Genomic DNA, 21,944 nt, shown 5'->3' with positions numbered 1-21,944 from the left:
TAGGATAGCGTCATGTCGGGAGAAGAAAGTGTGCGGTGTCAGGTGAGCAGTTCTCCCAGTTGGAGCTCATATTATAGCAGTTTAGGAATCCCATGTCTCCTGTAATTTCTTGCTTATTTCCTTGTCACCTACTTTAACACAGCTATAATTTTCATCACCCGTTGTGCCTGGAGAATATTAGGCTTTCAGTTTTAGGAGTCGTTGCATTAAAAAAAAATTGCCATGTTTGGGAAGAATGTGATAAAAATAAAACCTTGCTCTATTTATATATAACTATTATCTATATTTACAGAAGGAAGCTGTCCCCTTGTGAGCAGTGCCTGTGAGGGGAATCCGTGCCCTGAAGGTACAGAATGTGTAGCAGATCCCAGAGAAGGAAAGTTTACTTGCATTTGCCACGGAAGCAACAATGCCCAGTGCCCTGGTAAGATTTTAACTCCTAATAGCATTCAGCTTTGTCTTCAGCCTTCTTGCTGAGAAATACAGCTTTGAGTCATCTCCCTCTCCTCCTCCTTTTTTTAAAGTATCGGTTGGACCATCAGTGACTTTTACTGGAAGCAGCTACATGAAGTATCGCCTCATGGAAAACGAGAACAAGGAAGAAATGAAGCTTACTATGAGACTCAGGACGTACTCAACTCAAGCGGTTGTTATGTATGCCCGAGGAACGGACTATAGCATTTTAGAGGTGTGTTAGTTTCAAATGCTAGAAGCCTTAAACTGCGCAGAAAACTGCCTTAGCACACTCACTTTGAAATCTAATTTGCACCTAAATTGTCCCAGGCTTAGAATGAATCATTTGATTCCAACCAGCGACATATAACTGAACACCCTGTAAATAAGCAGGCAATAGACAGTACATATTTAGTAAAATATGTGATGCCTTCTACAATATTGGAAATGATGCTTAAATCTTCCAGCTGCTAACACTTTATAGACAAATATGCCCCACATTAATATGCTATGATAAAAAACACTGAAAAGGGATGTGTTAACTGAGATGGAAAAATGAATGAAAATGCCTGTGTGTGTGTGTGTGTGTGTGTCCAGCAGTAACTGGAGGTTGAAAATGTATATATAAAGCACAGTCATTTCCACCAAAGTGAACCCCCTTGATCTTTCACCATTCTGAAAGTATTCTGCTTAATAATCATAACCTTAAGGAAGAAAATTATTTTTTTTCTAATTAAGGAAGAAAAAAATAAAGCAAAGCACTACATTGAAGCCAAAGGGTTTAGATATGCCATCAAATGACCCCAAAGGTGTGTTCAGGGTGCTTAAATAAAGCTCTCAGCATCAACATTGCTTTAACATAACTAGAAGCTTCTGCTCATATGGGGGTTTTGCTTAATAGGGTTCTGCTGCTTATTTGTCCCACATGTAGTGGCCAGTAGGTAGAATCCTGCATCGTGGTGCATGCTGCCATTCCTGGCAATCATTGCCAAGAGGTGTGCTTATGCCCCTTTCACCCAGCATCACCTCATGAGTAAGGAAGTAAGGTGGTTTCAGTCTGGATCCTACAGGTGCATCACTTAGTGGCAACAGGAAGTAACGCCATACTGGGCTGTTACTGCAGATGAAGCTAGGGGAGAGAGAGAGAGGACATCTGTTTATGTGTTGCCTTTTCTCTTTGCTTAGATCCACCATGGGAGGCTGCAGTACAAATTTGACTGCGGAAGTGGCCCTGGAATTGTGTCTGTGCAGAGCACACAGATCAACGACGGCCAGTGGCATTCGGTGTCCCTTGAAGTTGATGGGAACTATGCCAAGCTGATTCTGGACAGGGTACACACCGCGTCTGGCATTGCTCCTGGCACTTTAAGGACACTGAACCTGGACAACCATGTGTTTTTTGGCGGTCACATTCGGCAGCAAGGCGCAAGGCATGGAAGGAGCCCGCAGGTTAGCAATGGCTTCAGAGGCTGTATGGATTCCATTGTACTAAATGGCCAAGAATTGCCCCTGAACAGCAAACCACGGAGTTACGCACACATGGAAGAATCTGTGGATGTATCCCCTGGGTGTTTACTGACTATGACAGAGGATTGTTCAAGTAGTCCTTGCCAGAATGGGGGCATTTGTAACCCACTACCCAGTGGAGGTAAGTTTGGTGCTTTTTCACAGTATTTGCTTTGTATTAAGTAGTGGGTGCTCTTTTCATTCTTGGTGGCTGAATTAATGGTACGGTGGCCAGAGTACTTGAGTTCACCTAAATGAGAAACTTCATTTCTTACTAGCAGAAAGAACTTAATTTGAGATATTTTACTTACGGTCTATAGGCCTATATTTCATCATGCATTCATTTTACATCAGAAATATAAATGTAGTTCCATATTGTTGGGCTCCACAACTGACAGCACCAGCAGCTCTAGATTTAAGAATTGTGTTTACTTTGGAGAATAAAAGATAGTTTTAAAAATGCTTCTGAGCATGAAAATGAAGCTTCGTACATCTTAAGAGAGAACATCACAAGCCTCCTTGTGTTATTTGAGTCTTGTCCTTCCTCTTTTACCAGGTAAAATAAGCAGAAACTAGTTGGGGGCCTTTTCAGAGTTAGCTCCAGGATGGAAATTGTTGTGTCCTTTGTATTATAGCAACCTAGTAAGTTCTGAAATGGCTATGGTTTAAGTTATGACCCTATAAATTGGTTACACCAGTGACACACTTCATTATAGCTTATTGTCTGGCTGTTTGCAACTTCTTAGTAGCTTAGGATTGCTTTCATATTGTGGTTGTGCTCAAAATAACATTAGTTTTTGTTTTACATGGGTTTTGAGAAGATCTAATAGAAGGTTGGTTCCATGTGTTACAGAAAACAGTGTTTTGCTTTGTGGGTACCTGTGACATCTTTTTAATACTGTTTTTCTTGCAGGTTATTTTTGTAAATGTACACCTTTATTCATGGGCACTCACTGTGATGTAAGTGTCAACCCATGTGCTTCCAACCCGTGCCTTTATGGTGGCACTTGCATTTCCGTCAGTGATGATTTCATCTGCCAGTGCAGAGGATTGTACACCGGTCAGAGGTATGACTTCTTTGCTAGCAAAATAGAATTAAACCTATGGTATTTTTTCCCAAGTTATGTTTTGCCTTTAGAATAAACGCTCTCTGATAATCCTTTGAGACAGTTTCACAGATTGCATTTTCTTAAAGTGTAGGGCCAAGATGTTTTACATGTACAGTGGTACCTCGGGTTACATACGCTTCAGGTTACAGACTCTGCTAACCCAGAAATAGTACCTCGAGTTAAGAACTTTGCTTCAGGATGAGAACAGAAATTGTGCGGTGGCAGCAGCGGGAGGCCCCATTAGCTAAAGTGGTGCTTCAGGTTAAGAACAGTTTCAGATTAAGAACGCACCTACGGAACTAATTAAGTACTTAACCCAAGGTACCACTGTACACTTGAAAAGATAAAGGGTGAGCAATGAGTAGAAACATCCCAATGGTGACTTTGCACCAATGAAAAGCGCTTCCACAACACAGGGCAGGGCACCTGTTGTTGTTTTTTGCAATCCCCTACCTACTGCTGCCTTCTCTGCATACTATTCCAGAGGATCCCCCCACTTTCAAAACAGCTTTTCATGGATGGCTTGAAGGACTACAATGAGATGTGGAAATCAGCAAAAAAAAAAGTCTTCCCCCAGAGGAAATGTTTTCTGCCACCATGGGAAGCAACCCATACTCATCAGGAATCCCAAATTGCGTGTGCATCTTTTGAGTGAATGGTTTTATTTGCAAACCCAAGTTTTATTTCCGTAAGATGTGAAAAGGCCCTTTATGTCACGTCCTACCATGTCTTACTTGGGGGACTTGGTCCTGCAGCCTTTGGGCACATTTGCAAGCAGGGGAGTCAACCCAACATTGCTTGTACCTGAGGGTCATCATCAACACTCATGTTATCCATAGCTTTGAAGAAAACTGACAGGATCTGTTCTCTTTTTTTCCATTTCCAGGTGTCAGATTGGTCCATATTGCAAAGACAACCCATGCAAAAATAGTGGGAAGTGTATTGATAGCTTAGATGGACCTGTTTGTGAATGTGAAGCAGGTTTTCATGGAGACAGGTGGGTAGCTTTGTACTGTTCATAACCCTTACAAAGATTAGCATATAGGATGAATCTTTTTATTTTTAAAGTGTATATTTACTATCGGAGGCTGTAGTACAAATTTGATTGTGAGAATTGTCCCAGAATTGTGTGTCTACAAAGCATTCAGCTCAGTGATGGCCAGTAGCATTTAGAGTTGCTTAAAATTGATGGGGACTATGCCAAGTTTATCCTAGACAAGGGAATACATTGCATCTGGTATTGCTCCCATACTCCAAGGACACCAAACCTGAATTTCTCTCTTTCTTTCTCTCTCCTCTGTGTGTACAAAAGAGGGCTCCTTGCTTATTGAGGCATGTATTACAGATGTTAACACGTTTTTCTTCATTGCATTATAGCATAATATTAAATCTTCAGAAATATTGTTTTACTAGAAAACAGAAGGCAAATAAACTGGGATTAGCTCTCCTTTGCGGTCTTTCTTTTATCTTTCATGATCAGGGATTTGTACTGATCATTCTGTACTTCAGGGGGGAGAACATAGCTGCACTAGAATTAGCATCCTTTTGCTTGCCGTTTTAAATGGTAAAATGTTCACATTTGAATAGGAACCAAGGAAGTACCGTATTTTTCGCTCTATAACACGCACCCGACCATAACACGCACGTAGTTTTTAGAGGAGGAAAACAAGGAAAAAAATATTCTAAACGAAACAGTGGGTGTATGATATTTGTGGTTCATGCTGTGGCCACAGACATGTGATCTGACAGTGAGTTTGGAGTAGCCCAATGCAAAAATCCTGAGGATCCATGTGGATCCATGCTTTGTAACCACGTTTTAAGTGGGGAGGGAAGGAAAAGCACTCAAGGGACAAGGAGCACGCGTGGGGTGGGTGGAGAAGGATGCTGCTAATAATGAAGAAGTGGGGTATAAGGGGAGAAGGCTCCTCTCCTCTCCCGCTTTGCTCCTTTAAAGCAAGCAGGCTCTCTGTCCCTCTCTCCTCCCCACTCAGCGGCTCTTCTCCCGCTTTGCTGTTTCAAAGTGAGCCACGGAGGAGGGAAGGAAGGGGAACCATGGATCCTCTGCTCACGACTGCAGCAGATCTCCCCCGCCACCCATAGGCATTCGCTCCATAACACGCACAGACATTTCCCCTTACTTTCTAGGAGGAAAAAAGTGAGTGTTATGGTGCAAAAAATACGGTAATTTTGCTATGGAAGCTTTAGAACATTTCTGCAGATCATTTGAAATACAATTTTAAGTTGATTTTCCCTCCCCACATATTTGGCTTCTTTTATTTATTTTAATATAATGAATTGGTTTCTTTCTCCAAGCAATGGGAGCCGTCATGCTCCCTGAATTCCAGTATTTAAAGAGATTTTGAAATCTTCTGAATTTCTGAGCCAGTGTTGTCCAGTGAGCACTGCCTAGACCTGAGAAGCATGGTTTGAATTGCCACCTTTACTGTGATGTTATTGGCTGTTGTCCTTGAAGCTGCATATACAGCCTTATCAGCTAAAGAAGGCAAAGCGCCACAAGTGCAAACTGTTAGTAGAGCCTGAAGGCACCCTATCCTTCATCTGTAAAAATAGGAAAAATGGTGGCCTGCCACTCTAAACATGAGTGAGAACTCATGTTTAGAGTCCCCTATGTAGTGTTCATAGCAGTCAAGATGCAGTATTTCACCACTGCTATGATGCTCTCACAAGGCAGTCCAGCAGAGTTGTCCCGAGCAGTTTGGTTTTGGGGTGGTTGGTTTTTGCCTTGGCTTTCTGCAGTAACCCATTACAACTTACCTGCTAAACCCATTGAGGATAAAATAGCTCACGTGCGTAGCAACCTGGCTGCCACTTTGTCTGCAGTACGGTAAATGAATGTGTCCATGTAATTTCAGTTCCTGGAAGAATGCATTTTCCTGAATCCAATCTAGAAATTCTATACCAAGACAGCTTCAAAACACATTGTTGTTGGGGTGGGGCTGCTTGTGAGGCAGCTTGGTGCACCGTGAAGTCAGTGGCACATCAGGCACTGCTGACAGAGAGGGGGGAGACCTTTCTCCTATCCCTCTCCCTGCTTGCCAGCCAGGGTGCCAGCAAAACAGCTGGCGTGGGAGAAAACGAGGAAGGGGCCTGGAGGTTGGGTGGAATAGGATGACCAGGCTCTGTCCAGGTTAAAACTGGCTCATTAATAAGAGCTGTTTCCTAATCCTACTCCCTGGCATACTTAGAACTCAAGTCAACAGGAGCTCTTCCAGTGCTGGTGTTCCAGTTGTTGAATAACTTGCTGTGAGGATCTGATTTTAGCTGAGGGCAATGTTAGAATCTGAGATATGAAAGTTAGGAGCTAAATGACACCTTAAGCCTAGGTTATGGGTGTAACATTGGAATGTCTACACACGTTTTTGTTTTGTTTTTAATAACAAGAGTACAAAGCTGAAAATGAAGGATCTGCAGCTAAAATCTGATGTTCATTTTTCACATGGTCTAGTCCTTCCCCTCTTCACCTCCCTAATATTCTTAAGAGAGTCTCTTCTCCAGTCTTCAGAGAGTCACAGGAAGTGGGGAGCCAGAAAAAGATCTTCCTTTCCTACCACTCTGCAGTTTTAATCTGAAATCTTAAGTGCAGTACTGTGCCCAGAGCTCATTAACTGCTCGCGCTAATGAAATTCCCTGTCACAAAAATGCGCCTAGAACAATGGGAGTTTCCAACACTGGCTGAGGGGTACTGAGTGACAGCAAAGAGATGAAAAAGATTGTGCCAGCTAGGAGTGGAGTACCAGAAGAGGCACTAAGTGATGAAGTGATTACCGTATTTTTCGCTCTATAACACGCACCAGACCATAACACGCACATAGTTTTTAGAGGAGGAAAACAAGAAAAAAAATATTCTAAACGAAATAGTGGATATATGATTTTTGTGGTTCATGCTGTGGCCACAGACATGTGATCTGACAGTGAGTTTGGAGTAGCCCAATGCAAAAATCCTGAGAATCCATGTGGATCCATGTTTTGTAACCACGGAGGAGGGAAGGAAGGGGAACCATAGATCCTCTGCTCACGACTGCAGCAGATCCCCCCCGCCACCCGTAGGCATTCGCTCCATAACACGCACAGACATTTCCCCTTACTTTCTAGGAGGAAAAAAGTGAGTGTTATGGCGCAAAAAATAGGGTAATTCCCAGGCTGCAATTGTCTGTGCTCTGGTAACATCCTGTTAAAACTTCTCCAGTGTATTGGATATGTGGCTGCCTTTGAAGATGGTTTGGAAAATATGGTTGGTTCAAAGTAACTGCTTGATGAAAGACTCTTTATATTAAATAAGAATTCTTGCTGTCTGTAACACATAACCTTTAAACAGAATACATAATTAAAAGTGTAGTTCCATATAAACTTGTACAAAGGCATGTAGGGGTGGCAGCATAGGGGTGGGGTTGAGGATAAAAAGGTATGGACAATGTGTGCTGTTCTGGGGTCCTTGGAGAAAGGGCCAGACTAGAACAAAATGTAATAATAATAGAATCAATAATACAGACCCTCCAGGTGTCCCTGTTTTCCAGGAACAGTCCTGGATTTACAGAAGCCTTCCCGGTTTCTGATTTGATCCTGGAACGTTCCACTTTTCCTTAAAGGTAAAGGGTAAAGGGGACCCCTGGCCATTAGGTCCAGTCGTGGCCAACTCTGGGGTTGCGATGCTCATCTCGCTTTATTGGCTGAGGGAGCCGGCATACAACTTTCGGGTCATGTGGCCAGCATGACTAAGCCGCTTCTGGCGAACCAGAGCAGCACACTGAAACACCGTTTACCTTCCCGCTGGAGTAGTACCTACTTATCTACTTGCACTTTGACATGCTTTTGAACTGCTAGGTTGGCAGGAACAGGAACTGAGCAACGGGAGCTCACCCTGTCGCGGGGATTCAAACCGCTGACCTTCTGATTGGCAAGTCTTAGGCTCTGTGGTTTAACCCACAGCACCACCCGCATCCCTCACTTTTCCTTAGGACTCCCCTATTTTCATCAGAGAAATGTTGGAAGGTATGAAGTTATGCAGTGTCCCCGAGCCAAAGAGATAAGTAACTAGGCAACCTTTAGAAGACATCTGAAGGCAGCACTGTATAGGGAAGCTTTTTAATGTTTGATGTTTTATCATGTTTTTATATATGTTGTAAGCCCCCACCCCCTGAGTGACTGAGGCAACCCAGTCAGATGGGCAGGGTATAAATAATATTATTAGTATTAAATAAGACATCCCTATTTTCATTGGAAAAATGTTGGAGACTATGATAATAATGATAAGAACAATGAAAATTGGCACCCAACACTCCAGATGAGTCACAGTATTTTTAACATGGAAAAAATATATGCACATTCCCATTTTGTGCATTTGTAAGCTGTTCCTTACCTGTTAATGTTTCATTGCAGGTGTTTAACCGATGTTGATGAATGCTTAGAAAGCCCATGTCAGAACGGCGCTCTCTGTGAGAACACATACGGTGCCTATCACTGCAATTGTAGCCACGGATTTGGAGGAAGACATTGTGCCGACGTCCTGAACAAATATGTTTCAACCCCCTGGAACATTAGCTTAGCAGAAGTCATTGGAATTATCATTTTCATAGCAGGGGTCTTCATACTGGTTGGGATTTTTGTCTTCTGCCGCCAAGTCATCCGGAAGAAGAAGAAGAAAAACCAGCCAGAACCTGAAGACAAACATCTGGGAACAACAACAGCATTCTTGCAAAGGCCATACTTTGATTCCAAGCTGAATAAGAACATTTATTCTGACATTCCACCCCAGGTGCCTGTTCGTCCCATTTCATATACTCCGAGCATTCCAAGTGACTCAAGGAACAATCTGGACAGGAACTCTTTTGAAGGTTCCACAATCCCAGAGCACCCAGAGTTTACTACTTTTAACCCAGATTCCGTTCATGGCCACAGGAAAGCAGTGGCTGTCTGCAGTGTGGCTCCGAATTTGCCTCCCCCACCTCCATCCAATTCACCATCAGACAGCGACTCAATACAGAAGCCCAGCTGGGACTTCGATTATGACAGTAAGCCGCCGCCTCCTTTGTGAACTGAAAAAGCTTTGCTGGCAGGATATTGAGATTTCTCCTTTTAGCAGTTGTCTACAAAGGTTGAAGACATACTGATTTAAAATAAAAATAGAGCTCTCTCATTTTCAGAAGAGGGAACTCCTAGGTTGATGTTGAACATCAAAGGCAGTAAATACTTGATTTTGCTGCTAACTTTTGTGGAGGGGAAGGAAACACTGCTTTTTGGTCACAACTTTGCCAAAATCCTAGATTTCTCCATTGTTTTCTGTGAGCAGCTCTCAGATCTGCCTTGTGCTTGAGGAAAAGGAAATCTAAAGGAACTAGAATTTTGGCAGAGTCTGTGAATCTTTCGGTCCAGGCTGTAGTTGAGAGAAGTGTAGGCAGAGAATGTTAGGGTGTCCAAGGGGGAAATGGAGAGGCAATCCCTGGCTGCTGCTTAGCAGGAATATTGGGGAGGAAGAATCCTCTCCTGTGCTATAAGGGGATGTTTCAGATAAAAGGAAAGGAGACAACGGTAGCAGCACCCTAGCTGCCCACCCTGAAGCTCACCTTCAAGACTAACAGTCAACACACAAACCTTCTAGGGTTATATAGGACAACAGGGGGAAGGCCTCAGGGGAGTGAGGAAGAAGAAATAAATGTGTGGTATTTTCCCTCTTTCCCACCCTCCTACTGCAGAAGGCCTAAACAGCGCTATAAGGCTCCCATTTCAGACTGGCTCTGAAAAACATTTGTAGGGGAGTGGTATACTGCAGTGTTTTGCTATACAGTGGTATCTCGGTTTACAAATTTCATAGAATCATAGAATCATAGAGTTGGAAGAGACCACAAGGGCCATCGAGTCCAACCCCCTGCCAAGCAGGAAACTTTAATCCATTCCAGAAGTCCGTTCTTAAACAGAAACCGTTCTTAAACCGAGGGGTGCTTTCCCTAATGAGGCCTCCTGTCGCCAGTGGCCTTCCACCATTCAGATTCTGTTCTTAGACCGAGGTAAAGTTTGCAAACTGGGACACTACTTCCAGTTTTGCGGAGTTCATAAACCATAAACAGGGCTGTTCTTAAACCAAGGTACCACTGTATATTTATTTAGACAATTTATATCCCATTTAACCAGCATCATTTCCTGAGCGATGTACAAAATAATGCAGCGCAGAAAAGACAAAAACCGATTAAAACTATAAAATCAGGCTTCAAGTAAAATGCATGCTGGGGTTTTAAAACAGTCGAGCTTAATTTTTTGTCTTGTTTCTAGTACATTTATACCTTGGAAGTCGAATGGAATCCGTTCTGGAAGTCCATTCGACTTCCAAAACGTTCAAAAACCAAAGCATGGCTTCTGATTGGCTGCAGGAAGCTCCTGCAGCCAATCGGAAGCCGCAGAAGCCCCATCGGACGTTCGGCTTCCAAAAATAGTTCGCAAACTGAAACATTCACTTCAGGTTTGCGACGTTCGGGAGCCAAAACGTTCAAGAACTAAGCTGTTCAAAAACCAGGGTACGACTGTAACTGTAGGGGCATGTTGAAGTTGGTTGTCACAATAATTATTTCTGCCTGTCTCTTTGTCTTTCAGCTAAAGTTGTAGATCTTGACTCTTGCCTTTCAAAGAAGCCCCTGGAAGAAAAGGTTTCTCAGCCTTATAGCGCTAGAGAGAGCATGTCGGAGGTCCAGTCCCTTAGCTCGTTCCAGTCAGAATCATGTGATGATAATGGTAGGTAGATGATGCCTTGCTGTTTCATGTCGCTCTGTTTCCTTGTCTACCATCTCCCCAGAGGTGCCTCACGCTGGCATTACAAATATCAACAGGCATATCATATTCTGTCAGGACCGGCTCACCCAGTTGGGCAAAGAACTGCAGCAATGGCCTCCCAGTAGCAGCAGCAGTACTCTCACATGCTAGGAAAGTGAGGTGTGAGTTGGCGCATGGGCAGAGACAACCAGGTGCTTGCATAGGTGCAACACACATCACAGACGACGCCACAGTATTGCCCCTCAGCTTCCTGGTAAACAGCAGTGATGCTTTTGCTGGGAGGCCATTACTGTGTCTCCACCCCTCTGGGTGAGTGAGCCACTTCTGCAGAGATGCATTATTATAAGTTGCAGACGACGTCATAAGCTGGCTATAAGTCGCTTAAACCTGTGATGGTTAATGTTTAATGTTTGATGTGAAGACAAGGAGTATTCTTTTTGTAAAAATAGTGAGGTTATGAATATTGGAGGTGTGTGGGATGGAGTGAGGTTTTAAAATGTCTGAAAACTGGATTACTGCTTCATTTGTCTCCTCTTTTTCCTTGCTGCTGCCTCAGCTCCCATATGGATCAGAGCAGTACTGAGTGAAAGCAGAGTATGAGGGACTGGCTTGTAAGTCTGATTACGTTAGTAATGAAGGAAGTTGTCCAGCAGGGCTTTTATTGTGTTCTGCCTGGCTTATGCCACGATAAGGAGCAGATGTGTGCCAAATCTCTGTGCATGGAAGACATTCCACTTCACTGAATCAGGCCCTATTCTATTGTCAGTGTGAGCGAAACACTCTGAAAGTGGCCCTGACCTGTCAAAAGTACTCAGTGAATTTACTTTGGATTTGACCTTCATTGGGTTATTTTTTAAATTACTCCAAAGCTTCATTTATGTTTTTGTTACTAAGCTTAGGAAAATAATTGGCTACCATTTTAAAATACATAGTATTTTGCTCATGCTCAGCCAAGATGTCCTGTCTGCTTATTTCAGTGTATTAACTTGTTTGTGGTCTCAACATAAAACTTCCTTTTATTACTTAACCAAAAAAAAGTAAGTTTATTTTTTTTATTTTTTACTGATCACTAGCACTTTCAGTGACGTTTCTGTGTATGTGTGTGTGTGTGTTTGTTATATGTATATGCATTAATGGTTTTTCAGTGCTAAAGGAACTTAAAAAAAGCTGTAGAACAGAAGTAGTGTTTTGAAACGAGTTTATAGTTTTGCACTGTAACAACTAGTACGCACCGTTCGTTTCTCTATGGCTGGCTGCAAGTTCCAAATACGCTAGTATGATTCAGAGTGATAAAAGAAAGGAATGCAAATGGTAAATGTCAGAATTGAAAGTCACAGTTGACAATATTATGCAGCTATGAGCATGACACTTAGCTTGCCAGTTCTCCACTCAGCCAGTTAATTAGAGAACCAGAGAATCCTAGCCAACAATTTGGCTGGTTATTTCAAAATTTTCCCTCCCCACTCTCCAGCTTTTCCACTCACATTCCCGTTGCCTCTGTATCTTGTGTTGCTTCCCCACCCGCTTCCCTCTGTCCATGCAGCCTCTCCCATTGCTGGGCTCTGGGTGAATTTTTGGCTCCACTTCACCCCCTTCCCCTTCTTCCCTCACTTTCTCTGACTTTCTATTCCTCTTCTACTGCCCCTTCTCCATTTTCTCCTCAGTTTGTTTGCTTCCTGTATCCTGCCTCCAGCCATCCTGCCCTGCGATGTAGACTATTCCAGAAAACTTTGAATTGCAAGCTTTCAGTTTGTGTCAGGAAAATTCCTGATCCCCCCCCCAGAAAATTTATCTTGTCTATTTTACTTGTCTTTAGCCATCATAGCCAATAATTTTGAACCTGTTGGGCTTGCCTAGCATTTATATGCAATTGGCATCCATCCCTTCTTACTAACGAACTTTGGAAATGGAAAAATAAAACACTGGAAAGATTGCAGTCCCTGATCACTGAACCTGTCCTCCTTTTCCTCTTCCTACACGTCAGCTGCATTACCTTATGAAATAGCCTTGATCCAAGCCTGTTTCATTAAACCTTTTAGTGCTTTTAAAAATGACCTCCACTTAACCTTTTCTCTGATTCTTCAACTTGCCTTCCCCTGTCATGAACTTCACATAAAACCTGCTCGACATTCCTACCAACCACACCTCTTACCTTTGGTTTTGCACTCATAAAAGCTGGATTATTTCCCAGAATTCTTATTTATTCTTCCTTTTTTAGAAGTTAAAAAATTGTGAACATCCTATGCATTGGCTGTGGGGGAGGTGTTTGCAGACCAGCTGTGGAGAAGCAGCATAGGGCTTTAGGACACATAACAGCCACAAAACAAGTTCCATTTGCAAAACTGAGGTGCCATTTTGAATTTCAGCAAATTTTGATCTACCACCTGCAGTCCTTGGGGGGGGGGGGAATTATTGTATCAGTAAAACGAACCAGTGAAATGATACATGCAAACTTGACTTAGGACTAGTTCACACCTTACTCTGTTTGTAAATAAAATAATATACATGTGCAGTGCATCAATTATGAATGGTGAATGTCTGTATAAACAATTTTTTCCTGTTTAAAAAAGAATAGGAGCAACTGAGAAAGAATTGGGCATTTATGTGTGAAAATTGGCCGTTTAAATCAACGAGTGCCATTCACAATTGACATCACACATGTATGTTGCGCTTCAGTATCCATTCCCAGATACTAAAAGTAAAGTGCGAATGAGCCCTGATGATTGCTAAAATGTATATACGCATGTTCATCTTTGCAATCCATTTCCTGTTCTAATAACCTTTCCAGACCATTCATTTAGAGCTGTTTGCAGAGTCCAGAGTATATTCAAAGAGGCAAAAGCATAGAATTTTTTTGAATGTGTATTCACAATCAGAACAGAATGCCACTGGTGCTTGTGTAAACATTATGTGCCTAACCCCACTTGAAACGTGCAGTTGTGTGTAATTATTAGAAGATTTTTAAGCGTTGTTGCTTTTTTATGTTTCTTGGTATGCTTTTATATGCTGTTTGAAACTGCTGCTAATTATAAGTTTCTCTTTTAATTTGCTCCTTCCCATACTTTTTACAAGCTTCCCTAGTGACTGTAATACACCTTGTCAATGCTGTTGTTGACTCGGTGGGAAAAGAAGGTATATAGTTTTCACTTTTTATTTATGGTCTGGGCAGAACGTTGCATGCATTTCTCTTCTAGGAATGTATTAATGCATTGGAGGTATTAAAATAAGATACATCGTTTCTTATAAACAGCATACACAATGGTTTGCTTTAATAGACACACAAATGGGGATGTTTAATCTATTCTCACATTTTTTTGACTCAATTTCCGAAAAGACCACCTCTGCGTGTATTCATGCACTAGGGCATTCTAACATGAAAACAGCATCAAATCCTGGCATGTTACCATAACACTGAGCACAGATTATCCCTTTATTATCACAAGTACATTCCCTGAATAGGAGAAGGCATGCCCATCAGTCCTGTGTGTCTCAGTTACTCCTAGATGTGCACCTGATAAGGCAGCAGCCACAACAGAGAAGCTCTGCTCCCAGTTTATGTATCTCCCCTATCTGAGCTGCACTCAAGCAGGCAAAGACTCTGCCTGCATGTAACCTTTTCTCCTCCCACTTCAGTCCTCTTCTGGTCCTGGGAGACAGTGAAACAGGAGAGGTGATGGCAGGAAGAGGAGGTGTGGAAGCCTTTGACCAGGCATAGGCAAACTTGGCCTTCCAGATATTTTGGGACTACAGTTCCCATCATCCCTGACCACTGGTCCTGTTAGCTAGGGATGATGGGAGTTGTAGTCCCAAAACATCTGGAGGGCTGAATTTGCCTATGCCTCTCCTTGACTCTACACCAGCCTGACCTATCCCTTCCTCCCCTTGTTCTCCACTCTCCAATCCTGCAGCTTCTCCTGCCTTTGAATATTACAGGCTCCCTCAAATCACAGATCCCTTCTTCCAAGTCAGTCTCCAAACCCACATTGTCCCAGTGCCCATTCCTCAGTGTCCAGTCCCTGACATCCTGTCTCTCAGCCTCATTCTTCCCCATAGGTGAGCAGTAGCAATCTGCCATCATAGGGCCAAGTTCTTCCTTACAGCATCTTTCCCCTTCCCTCTTCTCCACACAAAGGCTTTGCCAGTATCGGAGCTATCGCCCAGCTCTTAACCCATTCATTTTGCAGCTGGAACAAGCGAGAACTGCCCCATGCAATGTCATGAATGAAAAGAGGATTGAAGAACACACTTCACACCAGTGCATGCTATACACAGTACTCCTTCAGGAAGTTGTGGGCTCTCCTTCCTTGGAGATTTTTAAGCAGATGTTAGATGGTTATCTGCCATGAATGCTTTAGCTGAGTTTCCTGCATTGCAGGAAGTTGGACTTGACGACCCCAGGGGTCTCTTCCAACTCTACATCTCTATGATTTGTTTATGTTAATATATATGAAGATTTAGCTCATGAAATCCTTGTAGGTCTTGCATAACCAGAAGAGAAAAGAAGCAATCCTATTAACAATACTACTCCCCCCCTTCTGTTGAGATAGTAGAGATGAACAAGTGAACAGTTCTGTGGCACTGTTTAAAGCCTAGGTATATTGTAGCTGGGTGGTTGAATGTAAACAGAAAGGAAGTTTGGTGCGATGTTTAACAACATGAGCTATGAACTGAGGTGTTTCCAGTTCAAATTTTAGGTCAGCCATTAATTTGCTGGCTGGCCACTAAGTACTCCGAATATGCCACTTTCCCCGTATGTAATGATGGTGATGGTGATAATAAAACAGCTTACTTTACAGGATTACTGAATGGTACACAAAACATCTTAAATGCACAGAACAAGTGTGATATAAATACTGTGATATTCTAGAGAGTACCTGAAAATGTTGATCATCAGACAGATTTAGTTCTCCTGTTAACGTACCTGCAGACAGCCTCAATAGTACCAGCCTCAGTAAAGTTTTGATTCACACCAGGCTCGTACCATAACTTTTTCCCAGCGTAGGTTTCTTCTTTCCCTGGGGTACACCTCTTCTGTGTGGTAGACTACAAGGAGAAAATAATCAAGACTTTAATGTTTTTGGAAATAGTCCTCTCCTTTTATCCTGCTCATTTTTGACTCTGTAGAAAATGCTCTTTGAATCAGCTTCTATGCATAGATAGACATCTACAGTGGTACCTTGGTTTACGAACTTAATCCGTTCCGGAAGTCCGTTCTTAAACCAAAGCGTTCTTAAACCAAGGCGTGGTTTCCCATAGCAGTGGGGTACTCAATTTACAAATGGAACACACTCAACAGGAAACAGAACATGTTCTTATTCCAAGGCAAAGCTCACAAACCCAAACACCTACTTCCGGGTTTGCAGTGTTCTTAATCCAAGTTGTTCATAAACTACCGTATTTTTCGCACCATAGGACGCACCGGACAATAGGATGCACTTTGTTTTAGAGGGGGGAGAACAAGACAAAAAAATTCTCCCCCTCTCTGCCCAGCGCCCATTCAGTGAAGCGGCAGGAGGCACTGCACAGAGAGGGGGAGAACTTTACCCCTCTTGTTTTCCCGCTCTAAAACAAGGTGCCGTTCAGGCGGCTACCTTGGAAGCCTGGAGAGCGAGAGGGGTCGGTGTGCACTGACCCCTCTCGCTCTCCAGGCTTCAGGTTCCTTTCGACCTGCTCTTTGGGGCTGGCGGGGGGAAGCCCACCACCAGCACCAAAGAGCAGGTCAGGGAGCAGCGGAAAGGCGCAGCGGAGAGGCTCCTGCCATAGCCGCGCGTCACCTCTCCAGCCGGGAGAGGGTCGTGGGGGGCTGCTTAGCCCGCGTGCGCTCTCCCGGCTGGAGAGGTGATGCGCGGCTATAGAGGCTCATGCCATAGCCGGGAGAGGGTCGCGGGGTGCTTCTTTAGCCCCGCGCTCGCTCTCCCGGCTGGAGAGGTGACACGGGGCTATAGAGGCTCCTGCCATAGCCGTGCGTCACCTCTCCAGCCAGGAGAGGGTCGCGGGGGGCTGCTTTAGCCCTGCGCGCGCGCTCTCCCGGCTGGAGAGGTGACACGGGGCTGTAGAGGCTCCTGCCATAGCCGCGCACCACCTCTCCAGCCGAGAGAGGGTCACGGGGCTATGGCGTCTTCGCTCCATAGGACGCACACACATTTCCCCTTCATTTTTGAAGGGGAAAAAGTGCGTCCTATAGAGCGAAAAATAAGCTGTATCTGTACCACTGTATCTGTTTGTATTAGCGGGTGGGAAATGTTCCTTTAGGGTCAAGCTAGATAAACAATACAATTGTAAAAAAAGACTATGTCTTCTAGATACAGGCTGTGCATTTCTGACATCCCTTACATGTGTTGTAAGTTGGTTTGTCAAATGCTGCTATCAGTATACATGGAGCTTTATAGTGTAGAAAGAGGATACATTCCTGCTGTAAATGATCTTAACATCCTCAACTCAGGGAAACAGAAAGAAAATAATGCAGGGATATACAGGGAAGGAGAGTGCTACTGTTTCATTTATTTATTTTATTTGTATCCACCCCTTCATCTTTAGATCTCAGGGCAGTTCACAACATAAAATACAAGCTAAAAACAAGAACATAATAAAAAAAACAATTTCATTGAACTTGCTTAGGCTTGCTTACAGGTTTAGTTGCAGGAGGGCATTTGAAGCAGGGTTAAGCTCTAGACAACAAAAGAGATTAAGATGTATCCTATTTAGTAATGGCAAACTCATTTTCCGACTGCCAGCCCTTACAATGTAGCCAGTGTGGCACCAGCCGCAGAGAGGTACCTGCAGATTTGGAGGAACACAAAGTTTGCAGAAGTTCAAAACATATTTTAGGAGGTCGAATAGGGGGGATGACTCTTCAGTGACAATTGAGCACGCCGTGGAGTGCTGAATGATGGAAAGGGGTTGGAAAAGGTGTATTCCGGAAAATTGTATTCTTTGGGGGGGGAGGGTCCTGGTTGTCTGGCTGGAATCCCAAACAAGAGTACTCTGTGCTGCCACATGTTGTTGCAGTTCCCACTTGTAAAGCCTAAAAGAAAGTCTTCAAAATCATTTCTTTAAGATTTTACTCAGCAAGCACTAAATCAATGGAACACTTCCCTAGACAACTATCCCCCTGAAATCTTATATAACAGAGCCTCGGTTTGTAAGGGGCTGGGACCAGGGTTGCTGCCTTGCCCTCGCGATTGAGGGGGCCGGGGGCCGCACGATGGCGTGTGCACATGACATCAGCACACTGCAAATATGGGGGCCCCGTGGCCCCTTCCCCACCCCCCTTGGTGCCTATGGCTAGGACACCAATGATTTGAACTGGCAACCAAGGCTCACTATGTAATGAAAAGGTTTGTTTTAGTCTGTGCAAAACAGGTTCATAAATCTATATTATCAAACTATTAATCTAATTTTTGAAGTTTAGGTTCATGGTTATTAGACAGCTTCATTGTCTCTAAAACACCCTGTTTCAGTAATCTATTCAGCTGTTAGGCTGTGCATGACAATAGACAGCTGATTCCAGAATTAGCCACAAGGATAAACAAAACAAAACCACAAATATACAAAACAATTAAGCCCCATCAGAGAAGCCATATTCAATCAATAATGTGTGTTCAGGGTTTTTACTTGTCCGTCAGCTACCTTGCTGGGCCTCCATCCTTCTTTCCAAGCCCTGTCTTCGATCAGGATCCAAAGAACCACACAATTATTTCTACACACTCAAGAGTTTGTTTCTCGAAACAACATCCCACATGACCCGTTGGGGACTTTACAGAAGCAGTTTGTGATATGACTGTTTGAAGGGAATAAAAAAGTTTTTAGAATCTTATTTTGCATATCTAAAGTATCTCTTTGGATCTCACCTTTAAACTATAAAGTCTCCCTTCCTTAACTTACAAGGGGACAATAGAAGGGGTATTGTTACTGTTGCCATTGTCTACGTTCTTACTGTTTTTAGGCTATTGAGTTCTTTTGAACTACTTGATGCCTAACTGCACATCTTTTTTCCCTCTCTCTCCACTTTGCCACCTAAAGAGTCTTTCGCTGTTCCCGACCTGAGCAATTCAAGAGGTGACTTCTGCATGTAGTTGTTTGTTGCCATTCACGGAAATGTTTCTGTTAATATTTGGCCCCCGACACTAACTTGGTTTGCTCACTGTGTATGTATGCAGTTATTTGCCTCCAGTTACTAGACGCTTATTCTAGCCCAGTGCAATTTCCCCTTTGTAGAAGGGATCACAAAATCTTGATACTTGTAACATAGTGATGTTTTACCAGTCAAGCCAGTAAGCACTTTTGTTTCAAGTGCAATATTATATTTTTGCCCTCCAACAGAAAGTGATTTTCTGCATGATTGGCTTATATGGAGACTTTTGTTTTTGCATTTGAATGCCTGAGTGTCCTTACTAATAGTTTCGTAGGGGTTCTGTTATAAAATTAACTCCACAGCCAATGGGCAGCAATTAATAACATTAATACTAAACTGGTAAGTGTTATGGATGCTTTAACAGTTAGGGAATCTTAAACTTACTGGCCTCAGTCCGGAAAAATCAAATTGTAATTTAAAACCCATTGAAATCAGTGGGGTGAGTTTTCATAATCTTGCTAATTTTGATGGACTAATCTTGCAATTCTGCACACTGTTACTCCAGAGTAAGTACCACAGGGCTCGGTAGGACGTACTTCTGAGTAAACATGGCTCAGATCATGCCAGACTTTATTTCAAACAGAGCCACGAGCTTGTTGCAAACATTACACTGAGATAAATGTAGTTACCATGCACCAGATTGTTCCACTAACAGGCTTTCAGACACTTTTATTTTATGCAAAGAATGATTTTCCTGCCGATGTGTACCAGCTCATTCCTTACCTCACTTTAGGGTGAGGTATGTTGTGATTCTAGTTAGCCCAGACTTGAATAATACAATAAACTATTTGCATGGTGCACCTTGACCTTGCTGTTGTAATGTTGAATGTTCGTTAACCTCGGGGGCAGATTCCTCCCATTCCTCTTGTGTTCTAATAGCTGGTGGTTGTGTTGTCCTTAGTGCAGTATATTGATTTTTCAGTGTTAGATACTGAAACCTGCTTTGTTTTTGCCCTTCAGGCTATCACTGGGATACCTCTGACTGGATGCCCAATGTCCAACTGCCTGGCATACAGGAGTATCCGAATTACGAGGTGGTTGAGGAGGCGGCACCCCTGTATACAGATCCAAATTCCATTGATGCAGACTACTACCCTGGAGGTTACGACATTGAGAGTGACTTTCCACCTCCGCCGGACGACTTCCCAGTGCCTGACGACCTCCCACCATTGCCACCCGAGTACAGTGATCAGTTTGACTCAATACAGCAATCCAGGGACATGCCTGCTGTAGGTAGCTTGGGATCCTCTGCGAGGAGCAGGCAGAGGTTCAATCTCAGCCAGTACCTTCCCCATCACTATCCGCCAGACCTGTCAGAACCTCAGAACACAAACAACGGAGTCTCCGGGAATTACAGAGAACCCTTTGCTCCTTACACAGTAGGGTACAGCAGAGACTTTGAAGCGCCCCCCATAGACAACATGTCCATGTCTGTGTACGCTTCCACAGCTTCCTGCTCCGACGTGTCGGCATGCTGTGAAATGGAGTCTGAGGCCATGCTGAGTGACTATGAGAGTGGAGACGATGGACATTTCGAAGAGGTGATCATCCCTTCGCTCGAGCCTCAGCACCACACAGAAGTCTGACACCCTTCCTCAATTAAAAGTGCCTGGATGTTAATGAACTTAAAAAATAAAAAAGTATTCTAGAGAAAAATATCGGAGAGCTTATTTTTCTTGGCAGCAATGCTTAAGCCGCTTTTGTTTCAGTGAGCTAAAATTGGCATGGCTGCACTGGATTTCAACTTGTTAACCATTTCCTGACCTCGTTCCCACCGCTTGACTGATCACAAGTCTCCCATTGGCTGTGCCATCCCCCCAAAAAAGTGTTTTTTGTACTTACATTGTCTATGTTAAAAGAAATAAAGCAAAAACACATACCACTTCCTCATTTTAGCATGATAAATGTATTTATATCGTTCAAGAGCAAATCATTTTTTTTCTTATCTCTTTTTGTAAATTTTATGTACAGTTTTGATTTCGATAATTTTAACTAGATTTTGTAGATACTTTCGAAACTTGATTTCCACTGATTCTAGTGGTGTTTTTAGTGTGCCATTAAACCAACACGCCCTGGGTCTTATAGCATTCAGCAGTTCACCGTTTTGTTTTGTTTTCCACAGAAGTGTGACATTTCATTTATAGATTTCTATGTAATCATGCATTTCCAAGTGTACATAATTTCCAGCTGTAAAAGATTCCTGATATTTTCTGGGTGACGAACATGGAAATATCCCACCTGGGTTTCTGTACTCTAGGACAGTTACACATTTTTCCTTTCTTGAAAAGTGTGGGGGGCGGGAGGAGGGAAGCCACTGCATACCTATTTAGAACCAAAACCACCATGGCACAGTTTTATAGTGTCTGTATATTTGTGATGCAATGGTCTTGTAAAGGTTTTTACTGAAATCTACCATTAGCCAGTCTTTCTTACTGACAATAAATTATTAATAAAATACTTTAGCTTTGTTCACCGTTATCTACTTCATATCTATTACACAGGTGTAACGTTGCAGATGCGTTGCTTAGTGCAAGCCTAGCCAGCAAAAGAACAAAACAAAAATGGTGTTCCTTATACAGCCCACCAGATGGCAGCATGAGCCTGCTTAATTCATTAAAATAAAGAGTAGCACAAATGGGATGAATGGATGCAATATGTAAGGATGAGAATCCCGTTTCAGATGCTTCTCTTTTATGCACTGATTGTAGCACCGGTGAGTGTTATACAGTTATACCTCCACCCCATTCTCTGGGGAGAATAAGCATATCCAACAGTTACTTAGAAGATCACAGAGGTAGTAGTCTTCATAATGATTTCCAGAATCCTCTTATTCCTTTTGACTGCTGCTAGTGCTTTGGATTTGGTTCTCAGCCTATTTAGTGGCAATGATGCAATTCTGCTGTTGGATGAAGAATCTCATTGTCGAAATCCCAGCGAAAACATAACCGTGCTTTATCATTCAC

General features: G+C 43.0%; 1 protein-coding gene across 9 annotated transcripts in view; it reads left to right on the top strand.

Annotated features, from left to right (window-relative positions):
* FAT1 (FAT atypical cadherin 1) overlaps positions 1-21,451 on the top strand; it is a 122,153-nt gene extending 100,702 nt beyond the window's left edge. For 5 of the 9 annotated variants that reach the window (XM_083459492.1, XM_083459490.1, XM_083459494.1 and 2 more), the window contains exons 20-29: positions 293-424; positions 525-688; positions 1,639-2,101; positions 2,873-3,026; positions 3,955-4,065; positions 8,466-9,097; positions 10,671-10,808; positions 13,920-13,979; positions 18,870-18,905; positions 19,942-21,451. In XM_083459492.1, the coding sequence (XP_083315618.1) occupies positions 293-424; positions 525-688; positions 1,639-2,101; positions 2,873-3,026; positions 3,955-4,065; positions 8,466-9,097; positions 10,671-10,808; positions 13,920-13,979; positions 18,870-18,905; positions 19,942-20,567 (2,516 nt within the window). In that variant the 3' untranslated portion in view covers positions 20,568-21,451. Of the gene's footprint in view, positions 1-292; positions 425-524; positions 689-1,638; positions 2,102-2,872; positions 3,027-3,954; positions 4,066-8,465; positions 9,098-10,670; positions 10,809-11,403; positions 13,249-13,919; positions 13,980-18,869; positions 18,906-19,941 lie in introns of those variants that run through there. The other 4 variants (XR_014515794.1, XM_083459489.1, XM_083459491.1 and 1 more) reach the window with 4 other exon arrangements.
* The last annotated feature ends 493 nt before the right edge of the window (positions 21,452-21,944 follow it).

Source organism: Podarcis liolepis, assembly GCF_965112155.1.
Source record: "Podarcis liolepis genome assembly, chromosome: 9".
NCBI lineage: Eukaryota > Metazoa > Chordata > Lepidosauria > Squamata > Lacertidae > Podarcis > Podarcis liolepis.
Note: the sequence above shows the minus strand (reverse complement) of the source record. Positions and strands in the feature narration are given on the sequence as shown.